Source organism: Lathamus discolor, chromosome 2, assembly GCF_037157495.1.
Source record: "Lathamus discolor isolate bLatDis1 chromosome 2, bLatDis1.hap1, whole genome shotgun sequence".
Taxonomy (NCBI): Eukaryota; Metazoa; Chordata; class Aves; order Psittaciformes; family Psittacidae; genus Lathamus; species Lathamus discolor.
The window spans coordinates 38,382,090-38,394,452 of record NC_088885.1 but is presented as its reverse complement, the minus strand read 5'-3'; the positions used below and the strand labels follow the sequence as shown (position 1 = coordinate 38,394,452).

Sequence of the window (12,363 nt, the reverse complement as noted above, 5' to 3'; positions counted from 1 at the left end):
TAAGAATACAAACTTTGTCTGTTTCATTTGTGAAATCCTGCTAAAGCAGGGGACTGCGACTTCATAATTCTGAATGTCACTGCTGGTACCATTGCCAGGGCACCAGTCCAGTCAAAAAATCCTTTCTGCGTAAAGGCGAGGCTAAGGACTAAAAAGAGTCCTGTGAAGGCTGTTCCTGAAACGTTGCAGGCACTGCGGTCAGGCTGGCACTGCTGTCAGCATCCTGCCTCCCGAAGTCACAATGTCTGTACAATGATTGCCAAACACAGGAACAGCTCAGCTAAGCTTGCAAAGATTTACCAACCTTCAGTATCAGCCATGAGACAAAGTATAACAGTACAATTTTTCCCTCCAGCCCCTTGTCCTTCTCAGCTTTACAGTTTGAAATCATGAACCAAAGAAACTACGAGCTAACTACTGCAGCCACTCCTCTGCACTGGAAATAAGGCCCATCAGGAAAGAAGAATTAGTCTTGGCAGAGTTAATCTTTGCTTATTCCGATTTTCAGTTCAGACCACAGAGAAGCCTAGAATTCCCAGGGATTGGCAGAGGTGAGACCAAATGTGACTCAGAAATCTAGGAGAGGATTTTTATTACTCTTCTAACAGAGTTAGAGCTTTTCTGTCTTCTAGTAGTTGCTCATTTAGTAAGAAGTGAAGGGCAGCAAAATGAGTTTGTTGTGTTTTGAAATGTCATTGGTTTAGTTGTTTCTGCTAGATTTAAAACTTCTCAGTAGGCTCCCTTTCATTGCATCCATACCTGTGTAAATGAACCTTACCATTGGCTGTATTTCAAAAGCAGACAGCTTCACAGATTCATCTTCATTCCCTATCTACAGAATGTAACTTAACAGAGAAACGTGCTTGGTCTCTGCTGTAATTATATTTGCCATAGGGAACCTTCAAGTCCTTCTTTTCTGAATGGTCCTTCAGCCTTTTAGTTTTGTTAATGCTTCCCACCAAAAGCAATTAGTGATGACAGTGTGTGCCCCAGTTTTTCTGATAATTTGTGTTCCCTGGCAAGCTGTTTATGGGGAGGACAAGACTGCAATCTGATTTACGATGACCTTATGATTTTCATTTTAAATAAGAAACCAGAGACTGAAACAACACAGTCAGCCATGTAGTCAGTCCATCTGCCCCCACACAAATTGTTCTATAAGGTACATTTCTCATTATTTTTACAAAGTTTAGCCTTTAATATCTAAAAGCCTGTTCTACAGATTAATAGACTTTTCAGTCCCAGATCTGGCTTAAATTTTTGCTACAATTTCATTGGCTGTGTTAGCCAGCAATGAGTATCATTCCACTAATGATCACCAGCAGGCTGAATGGCTACTCTTTGGCCTTCTATTCAGAAGTGGTGCTGATTTTTCAAACAACGAGTTTTGTCCTGGCTACAATGCAATGCAATAGTGTTTCTCTTAGCGTGAGTTCCCTCCTATTAAGCAGCTGATCCTTCATTTACTTCTGGGTGTTCCCTCGACCTACACAGCTTCATTATTCTGTAACTTCTAGTGGCTGCAATCAGATGGAGCATTGATCAGTACTAAAAAGCACCATGATGGATAGATTTTTCAACAAGGACTGCTCTTTATTTGACTTGATGCAGGCCTACTTTATATCTGGTTGGCTTCCAGTCTAGCCAATATTGATAATGTACTGTCCTGCAAGCATTTGACTCAACCCTGTCTGAGCAGGCTAGGCTAGGCATTGTGAAAGCTAATGACGAAACTTCAGTTTTATTAACTGTAAGTCATGCTTTTCGCTATTTATCTCCATTTAGGTGTTATTAATGGCTCTACTAGCTAGAATAAATTTTCTGATAATGAGGATTTGGCCTGTTTCTCTGTCAGGTCCATTTTATGTGCTGTACAAATATATCTTACCCACAAATGTATTTTTTGTCATCTGGCCTGTCTTTACAGCTGCACAGCTGGCATTGAAGTGCACCATTGCAAAGGTCCAGACTTTTGATATCCAAAAGAGCACTGACAGCCTTGCTGTTGCATGCCTGTGTGGCAATTCCCTGCCTCCTGTTGCAGTGCTCTGACTGGCATCTCTGCAGCTCTAACCCAGAAAAAGATGAAGGGAAGCTTTGTAAGTTGTCTGATCCATGTATCACTCTGGGCTCAGTATTGCAAAGCTGGAAGGTCTGACTATGATCTATGCCTCATGATTATATGCTTAATGTTATGTTTAGTAGCCAGTGTCCAGAATGCTGAGCAGGAAACGGCTCCAGCAAGATTGTTCCAGGAGGACTGAATATATTGTGCAGAAGGGTGAAAAATAAGGCCTAGGCACCCTCCTGTCTGACATTTTCCTCCTTCCTAGACTATTTGTAAGAACCTTATTTATTGCTTGCATTTCCCCCACTGCTCTTGGCTTCTGCGGTGGCATTGGAATGAACAGTAACTTCATTAACAGCCCACAAAACTGGACTTGAATCTATTAATTCCTGACTTTTTCACTTTGTAATGTTTCTTCTGTTCACTTTTAGCTATAGCAAAAGCTTTAATCTGATGTTATTAAGCTTTTGGTGTTAAGCAAACTTCTTTGCAGGGTGGGGTTTTTCCGGCTTTGGTTAGTAGAGCAGGACAGCATTCAGCCTTAGTCACTCCAGTTTAACCATTACAGTCTTGCAAGACGGGGCTCTTTCTGCCGCAATCCTGACACTTGTATGCTGATTTTTCTCCGGAGTGATCTTTCGTAATACTGCAGCTCAAGTAGGGCACAGTTTTGTATGACTGGACATGTGTCAGTGTGTCAAGGTTAAGTCACTGTATGTCCACCAGACAAGCATATTTCACACTTGCAGATGAAACTCTAAAACTCCACTCATGTTGCTGTAGCTTTGTTTCTTATCAAATTCTCTTAAAAGGATTTGCTGTGGGAGACACCAGGCTGGTTGCAGTTACTGCTTTGCTCTGTGCAGTTTACAAAAGCTCCTTCTCAGACTCAAAAATAAGAGGATGAGCTACATTTTATTTGAATTCCTGAGTTAAATAACTGGGTAGGAGACCCAGACTGGAAGGAAGTAAATAAATTGCACAGATTTATTAGCTCAGTCCAACCTCTGCAAATCAAACTACTGATAAAAAAGTAAAAAATAATAAAAAAATAAAAATCCCTTCAGATAGTATTTTTTGCTTGTTTGTGATTAGCTGCAATAAAAGGATTCTGATCTTCTAATAACTGCTTTTCTTTCAATGTGACTGAAAACATTATAGGGTTCAAATTTTCACGGCGACTAAGTCCAGGACTTGGCTCTGTCTGCGGGATCCAAATGAAAAGCACGCTGCTTTTCAGAGGAGTTTTAAGTTCTCACTAAGCAAAACGCTTCCAGAAGTAGGTCACTTTTAGCTAGATTCATGAATATGAGTCTTGGTCCCAGCGTGGGGCTGCCAAATTTAATCCTCCGCGAATGAAGTCGTATTGCCAAAATAAGCAACTTCAGTTTTAACCGCATTTTCAAAGTCAACAACCCAGTGCCCCCTACTGTCCAAATGTTTGCAACTAGCAGGTAAGAACTGCATTAAAAGGCCTTTTAACCACTATTCTTCGATTTAATTTCTGCCCTCTGTCTTCAGACAATCCCTTTTAAGATTCATATTCAACAGAAAACATGAGCCTTTCTTAATTCACTCTGCCAAATCTAATTGTGATTTCTATCAATCTAACGCATTGCATTGAAAGCCTTTTGATCCTTTAGATAGTCCTTGTGAGACAGGACAGTAAAATTCTGTACCACCGAAAAAAACTGCTGGCTTGACATTAAAGAGTTGAAGATTAAATAAATGCCAGGAATTGCTTTTAAAAAGCTTCTGCTTCTTCAACAGGACCTCAGAATGGCTGTGGTGGTTACTTGACCAATTCACCTTATAGCTTTGGCTCTCCAGTCTCCAATGTGACCAGAAGATACGAGAGAAATCTGGACTGTGTTTGGATCATAACTGCACCTGCAAACAAACTGATCAATCTCACCTTCACTTCATTCATGCTTGAAGCACAATCTGCTCAGACTTGCCGATATGATTATGTCCAAGTAAGACAGCTGTACACTTTAACAAGAAAATACGACTGAGATGCAATCCATTATCCTCTCAGTGGGGCTAAAACTTAATTAATAGAAAATGGTCTTATGAAGAAATTAAATTGCTTAATCAATTTTTTTCTGTGGGGCTATATTACTATTCCAGATGACATCCTATCTTTTTGGAAACCAGTAAGAGTTTTACTGTTTATGGGGACACACTTCTGGTCTTAGACTGCCTACATAAATGAGCCTTTATTTTACAGAATAGAAACAAAACTCAAGCACTTTGAAATTAAACTTGCAGATTTGTTAACATGCACAACTGCTTGAAAGGATTTTAATTTATAAAATGTATTAAGTTTTGAATAAATAAATATGCCTTGATGCTCAATGCTCACCTGCGAAAGCTATTTTGTTGGAGCAAAATGCAAATTGCAAACTGTAGGATAGCAGAATGCTGCTAAACAAGAGTCACCAAGGAGTATTCTAAGATCCCACTGAGCTCAGTGAAATTAGAAATTAGTTCTACAGTTTGGTGAATAAAATCCACTTTTCTTCTTGAAAAGTGCTTTGAGATTACATATAAAAAAGAGATGAGAATGCCAAATTAGAATAGTTTTTTGATAGATTTGCTAAGACAGGATCAGAATATTCCATAATGAGATTTACACTGTCCAACAGGATTAGTTAATATAGCAATGAATAATTATAGACATCAAGAACATCCTGTTAAAGCACGAGAGCATGTACTGTGCTTTTAAGTAAAAGAAATTGTAATGTCTGGAGGGGTCAGAGAATTTCATTTCTATTTATTTGTTTGTTGCGCCTAAACTATTAGTGGTTTATATACTTTTCTTCTTTCAGCTTTATGATGGAGATAATGAAAATGCCAATTTAGTTGGCACATTCTGTGGATCTACAGTGCCAGCTCCTTTTCTTTCTACCCGTAATTCCTTGACTGTGAAGTTTTTAACGGACAATTCTGTGGAAAGGGAGGGTTTCAATGCTACCTACACCACAGTGGATAGTAAGTACACACATATATATATGCATGCATATATATTGTTGTGACTCTTTATGGAAATGGGTATTTAAATAATAAATCATGAAAATTCATTCTAGATACAGGGCTCAGGAAGGAGCAAAGACAGTCTTTATCACAGCATTTATAAGCACTGCTAGACCCTGGTGCAATTCTCTTTGGTCTTGGCTGGTTGCAGGGTGGCTGTCAGTCTGGAGTGTGAACCAGGAACAGTCACCGATAGTTAAGACATCAATATAGGGAACAAACATTTATTTTACTTTGATGACATACATTGACACAGCATTAACATGTGTTTTACTTCTTTTCTTCCAGAGACTCACAGGTAAATACAAAAGTATATTGTCCAGTGTGGTTTTACTCAATAAATATTCTTTCCCAGTAGGAAAGGTTTTCACTTTATGATGCATTTATCACTGTTTTACACAGGACTGTGTGGAGGAATATATAATGCAACTTCTACATCCCTGACTGCAACATCTCCTAACTTCCCAAATGAATATCCACCATTTACTCTCTGTACCTGGGTCATTGATGCGCCTCCACAACAGCAAGTCAGAGTGGTGATAGACGCCTTCAACCTCCATTCCAGCCAGGACTGCTCTCAGAACTATCTAGAGCTCCAGGATTCCCCAACAGTAAGAAATTTACAAGAAATACCATTTCCCATTCATATTCAGCTCCCTTCACTCTTTGTAAAGAGAGGACAAATCAACCATTTGGTAACAGACTGATAATTCTCTGTGAGGGCACATCCAAAGCATTATGCACTCTACTCCACTTAAGGTGTGTTAACTGGTACACAGACATCATGGAAGCACACTATATACATATTCAAATAGACCTGGTAAATATTAAGACAATTTTTCACAGTTGTACCAAGTAACAGGGCTGCCAGACTCAAGACCCAGAAAATACTGCCCAACAGCAAGTTTTCATAAATTAATTGTACTTTGTCTCATCCAAGAACCATAATAAAAATGAATATTCATGCCTAGAAGAGTGCTTGTTAAAAGCACCAGAAACCCCCCCACCTGTTTATGTCCCTTGCATTATATTATTCTAAACCTTCTTTCATATTTTCATATTTTGGCATGAAAATACCTGTTGCATTTCATCTGTTTCTCATAATAATTGAACACAAAATGTTGAGACATTATTATGTGATTTCCATGAGAACTTTAAAATGTGATTCCATAACTGGTATAGAAAGTGTTAAGAGATTTTTTTACCTCAAGTTCAGGAAATAGAAAACCGAATTCTACCATTAAGTAACTTGTGACATGTATTGAATTCCAGCGCAGCCAAGGATCAGTCCATAGATTTTGTGGCACTGAAACTTTTCCAGTCCCTGAATTTTATTCTTATGATCGCACTGCCATTGTGACTTTCAAATCAGATGAATATATGACTAATAATGGAGTCAGATTTACCTATCAAGCTACAGGTAAGCTTGAGGAAACATCTAAAAAATGTACCTACCATTCTTTTTGTTTATTTCATACAGTGAAAAGCAATAAAGAGATCTGAAATGCTTACATGTTTCTCATTTTCTGTCTCAAGGTTGCAGCAGAGAATATAACCAACCATTTGGTTACCTGAAGAGCCCTGGCTGGCCTGGTCATCACCCCAATAATATGGACTGTTCCATCATTCTACGAGCTCCCCTGAATCACACAATTTCTCTGTTTTTCCATGCTTTCAGTTTGGAAGACAGTGCCCAGTGTTCACATGATTTCCTAGAGGTATCAAGCAAGTATACATATTTTGTGGGCCTGGGTCAAAATCTGCTGACTTCAGAGGATATTAATAAACTTGGATCAAGCTTGAGATGAACTGACATTAGGGACTCATTTATTGTTACTGTTTTATGGGTAACAGACTAACAGATCAGATTACTCAGATGTTACACTAAAAAGTTAAACTAAGTCCAAAACCAGTAAGTAAATAATTTCATTATCAGCTAACTCATCTTTACCTAGCTCTTGCTGATGTTACACAGTTAACAGAGCAAGCCAGGATAATTTTCATCTGATACTAACATCTGTGCATGAACAGAACACCATAAATCTGAGTGCCTTCATTCCAGCAGTAGATACCTTCTGCTTGATATTTTTCTTATAAAGATTTTTTTTTTTCAAAAAAAGTGCATTTTTTTCTTAAAAAAAAAAAAAAAAAGGAGCTCTAATAAGAAGTGACTGTCCTTTCATGCTTGTTGAAGGTTGTTGTTGAAGGCTTCCCTATTCACTGGTCAGATGACAAAAATCAGATGTCTGTGGCAGAATCATTATTTAGTTCTCCTTTCATATCCTCTTTACTGTCTCAAGAAATAGATCTGAGCACCAGCATTATTGGAGCTCAGGAAAAAAACAGATTACATCTGCGCTATGTAATATGATAGGTGACTTAATGCGAGTGGCCTGCACATCTTTTCATCTGGAATATTAACATTTCTTATGGAAATGAGCTTGAATTGCAAAAGCACATCTTAGCTATTAGTCAAGTAATTTTTTTCAGTCAGGACATGTACCACACCATAAAATTTAGCTGCCTGCTTCTGATGGTAATTGGTCTATGCAATTATGTACTAAACTCAGGCTGGTTAATGGTCTCTTTTTCCTTCTCTTCAAGAATATATAGTAGGAAAAATAACAATATCAAAATGCTAATTATAGTATGCATGTAAGTCACTACATAGTTTGTGCTGTGCCTGTGTCACTGCATAATTGTACTGGTGTATAACTGGCACAGGGATTTAATGTTGACAATGTCTTTTGTGTCCATTGAAGGTCAGAAATGGGAGTGATGTGCAATCACCACTACTTGGCAGGTTCTGTGGAAACACTGTGCCCAGTCCCATCTTCCCAAAAAATCATGTTGTCTACCTTCGTTTCAAGAGTGATTTTTCCGGGGCTCATGATGGATATGAAATTACTTGGACTTCATCATCAAGTGGTAAGACTGTAATTACAAAGTAATTCCACATAGGGGGAAAATATATGAATGTAGATTTGGACCCTTCCTTGTCAACACTTAAGGCCTTTCCAACCACCCATAGCCCAACCTATTCAGTCACTGGAGAAAGGTAGATGTTCCCCAAGACCAGTAGGGAGAGATCCATTTTATGTGACGAAAGCAATTCCCTCTGTATAATGTTGACTATAGCAACCCCAGAGGAGGTTGTCCACTTAAGATGAAGACCTACTTCTTTCACTGGGAAGTCAGCTAATATCAGAAACATCTGTCTTGGGATCCACAGAGCAATGGTGGTGGTGACTCAGCCTACTCCATTAATAGCTCCGTAGTATGTCCTAGGATCTAGGCACTACTAGGCCTGAAGGGGACTGAAATTTGCCCCAAGAAAACAACCTAACTATAATGCTGTGTAGTGACTATATCATAGATACATTCATAAATGGCTTACGAAATGGCATAGGACTATTATAACTAAGGGCTCAGGATTCAAAATGACTTCTGTGTGAGATATGCTTAGACTTTCAATCTGGTTAAGAAACTACTCAGGTCTACAGAATTGAGTGATACTGGATAATAAATAGTGATCAGCTATTCCCTGACATTTCCCACAGAAGAACCAGAGGCCATCAGATAAAGCCAGGAGGTGGTAGGTTCAAAGTAAACCAAGCAAACCAGTCCTTCACACAGTATGCAGTTAAGCTGTGGAGCTCGTTCCCATAGGGTGCTACAAATTTATAGGGATTCAAAGGCTACCTGAACAAGTTCATGGAAGACATCTGATAAGCATGATTTAATACAAAGATGCCGTGTCTGGGAAATGTGAGCTGAGAAATTTTGAAACTGAGAGAGTAATCTCAGGCGTGATCTGCACATACCTATTCTTACTCTAAACCCCTGCATTTCTTCCAGAGCGTCTGCTTCTGCCCACTCTTGGAGACTGAATTTTTATATAAATGGCCTTTTATGTTATGTAGTATTTTCTCTGAGTTGTTCTCTGTATTCTTCTATCAGATGAGGATTCATTACTTTTTCATTCCGAAGAACAATTTGTTTCTAGTGAAGAAGCTGGGAAATGAACTGACCAAGGCACAGACTTTAGACTTTGGTTCCTGTTTCAAACAGTTTTGGGAGTTTCAATTTTTAATATCCAGTGATGGTCTAATGCTCATTGCATATTCTTCTCAGGCTCCTGAAGCCAGAGCCTAAGTTTAGTCTCTTATTGGAATAATGCTGATAGCCACATTGGCTGTTCCAGCTCCCAGTGTCTCTCTTTTTCAGTGCTACTACTAATACTGTACTAATGTACTACATCATGTAGTACCTTGTGAAACTAAGCCTTCCAGGCTAATTATCAGTGTCTGTTTCCAGGATGTGGAGGAATGTTATATGGCAGAACTGGCTCATTTGCTAGTCCCAGCTATCCGGCAACTTACCACAACAACACTGATTGTGAGTGGTCCATTACTGCGCCCAAGGGACGAATTGTCACAGTGAACTTTGATTTCATCAGCATCGATGACCCAGGGGATTGCAGTAGCAACTATCTGATCCTTTACAACGGGCCAGATGCCAGCTATCCCTCAGCTGGACCATACTGTGGGATGGTATGTATTGCCTATTGTCTGTGACCCTGTAAGTTACTAAAATGAATCTTTACTCTTCCAGGTTCAAGACTCTTTCCCCAGTACTGGCCTGAATTCCCCATACATGAATATAAGTGAAGGCGTAAGGCATGTAGAAGCCTTCTATTGCAGACCTTATAGTGACACCTAGTGGGATGCATCAAGCTATTTTGCTCTGTATTTAGTTGTATTTGTGATTTAAATATTTGTGGTAACCTGAGGGAGAAATGGAACAGCAGTATCTAGCACAGACTTGAGAGACTTAAGGTTACTTCCAAACCATGATCCAATTTGTGCCTCAGTTTTAACTCTCTGACTAGCTTTTCCAAAGGATCTTGATGTTCAATAAAGCTTTTCATTTTTCTTGTCTACTTTTAGGATACAAACATCGCTCCATTTACTGCTACATCTCATCAAGTCAGCGTAAAATTTCATGCTGAATATGTGAGTTTACCATCAGGATTCCAGTTAAGCTGGACAAGCTAGAACACTGTTTATGAGAAATGTATTACCATTCCTTGATATACTGAAGAGACTTTACATGATAAAGTAAGTTTGAAATCCAGTTATGATAACTGCAGCTGAAGTAAGTAAGCCCTTTTCAAAATTACTCTTAGTGTAGCTGTTACGAATTTAGAGTTCTGTCAAAAAAATGTCATCTCCCATTGTACTGAAATTAAACTCTGATCTACCCAACTGGGAAAATGAGGCTTTGCGACTTTTTGAAACACATTTTTCTTTATGTTTTTCCACATAATTTCGAAGTTTTACATTTAATGCTATGAAAAGTGAATTAGCCAGGATAAAATTTAAACACAAAATATTCAACATGAAGTTGATAAGAGGATGTAAAATAGGAAGTTGTTTTTGATTAGTTCTACAGAGTTATGTGATTTTGTCCCAGGTATCTTTGGAAATGTTAGCAAGAGTTTTATTAAAATTAGAATAGAATTAGAAATTGCTAAAAGATGGCCCCTGGCCTACAAGCACTTACACACATAACTTTGCTGAAGAACTTCCAGTAGAACATATAGTTAAATCAAACATTTTCAGATTAGTAGCCCAGAAAACTTTTGATGAGAGACCACACCAAACTGAGTTCATTTCTGCAATCAAGGCATGATGCAAATTTTGTCCATAAAGTTTATTAAAAACCCCATAAAGGGGACAGTAAGCAGTAATGAAAACAAACATCTGAACTGCCTGGAGATAGAGCTACAAACTAAGCTCTGAATATAGCAGATGAAGATGTGAAACACTGCAAGTGCAATCAAGCATGGCCTCAGCTGTTTTCCTGCAGACATCAGAAAGACTTTGTTTCTTCCTTGTGGATGGCTGCATCACAGGGCTTTGTGAACGTCTGTTTTGACCTTTCTCTGAATAATCGTGGATTTGGCGCAGGGCAGAAAATCCTCTCAAGATGTGGCTGCTGTCTCTTGCTGCTAGGTGGTGGTCATGGAAGCACCTGATTTTAGGCAAGAATCACACTGTCAAGAACACTGTCATTTTCTGCGTTTCACCAGCCTGGAGCATAGCTCAGCTGGAAAGCACAGGTGAAAGAGAAGGGCATGTCTTCCCAAACAGCTCTCTGCCACTGTAGGTGGTGCTACGCAGTATGTTCATCTCCCCTGTTAAAAGTGGATTTTGCCCTGACAGACAACAGGTTCTCAGGTTAAACCTTGGCCTGATCAGGAGTATGACAGAGCATAAACTGACAAAAAAGGAAACCTATACAGTGTTTCAATGAATGAAGTTCATTAATCGCTTTGCGAGCCTGGTATCAGCCACGTGTCACAGTTGATGGACACAAAGGTGAGTCTCCCCAGGACAACCCCATGCCCATGCTCACCACACTGCAGCTGGCCTGCTGATGACTTAAGAGAATAGTGCGTAGTGCGATCTGGTGACCTGTGATGTGCGTGAGCCCATCTGTTAACACAACCTTTGGCCTTGATCTCTAGAGGGGAGCCACAGTTAACCCAATTAAATTTGTACTTCAGAAAGATCTGTTTCAGCAACAGAAAAAGCACGTTTCACTTGAAATGTTTCTGTACGCTTTTTGATATGATAAATACTTGCTTCTGCAGAAGACAAAAGAGCACTATGAATGGAAATGTGTAAGATTCTTTTTTTTTTAAATCAAACAATAACTAGTGCTTGGTGCATCTTTAGACGCTACAAATACTCCATACCTGTGTATAACTTTATTTACAAATAAGTAAAATGCCTAAGGTTCTTTAGAACAAACAGTCCAGCAGAGAATTTCTGCACATGCAGACTGTTGAATGAAGCTGCTGGTACAAGGTTCAATTGATCTAGCCCAACTGACTCTTGCCAAAAATAGTCAAAGTCTAAAATTAGAGTAAATTATCAAACCCATTCTTTAAAAAAACAGAAACAAAGTAACCCACTGCAGTCCTCTAACATTTTGTATGAGGAACCACAACAGAAATACCACTGCAGAAGTATTAAAGTGGAGGTCCTTAGAGGAGAGAGCTGATGCTAAGCCATGTTTCTGCCTTGGAAGGTGAGTCATTTAAAACACTTGCTTTAAAATGAATGCACAGCAAAAGCAAACAGGAACAACAGATAACTTAAGAATAATTACTCCATGAAACTTCTATGTATTTTTTGCAGTGTACAATTCAAAAGACCCAGCCTGTGTTTAATAATATTTATGGCTTCATC

General features: G+C 38.9%; 1 protein-coding gene across 2 annotated transcripts in view; it reads left to right on the top strand.

Annotated features, from left to right (window-relative positions):
* The window catches only part of CUBN (cubilin), a 147,767-nt gene extending 137,387 nt beyond the window's left edge, over window positions 1-10,380 (top strand). Inside the window, exons 60-67 of one of the 2 annotated variants that reach the window (XM_065666495.1) lie at window positions 3,839-4,044; window positions 4,900-5,062; window positions 5,507-5,715; window positions 6,377-6,524; window positions 6,641-6,822; window positions 7,867-8,032; window positions 9,422-9,657; window positions 10,054-10,380. In XM_065666495.1, coding sequence (XP_065522567.1) covers window positions 3,839-4,044; window positions 4,900-5,062; window positions 5,507-5,715; window positions 6,377-6,524; window positions 6,641-6,822; window positions 7,867-8,032; window positions 9,422-9,657; window positions 10,054-10,161 — 1,418 coding nt within the window. In that variant the 3' untranslated portion in view covers window positions 10,162-10,380. Of the gene's footprint in view, window positions 1-3,838; window positions 4,045-4,899; window positions 5,063-5,506; window positions 5,716-6,376; window positions 6,525-6,640; window positions 6,823-7,866; window positions 8,033-9,421; window positions 9,658-10,053 lie in introns of those variants that run through there. The other variant, XM_065666493.1, reaches the window with a different exon arrangement.
* The last annotated feature ends 1,983 nt before the right edge of the window (window positions 10,381-12,363 follow it).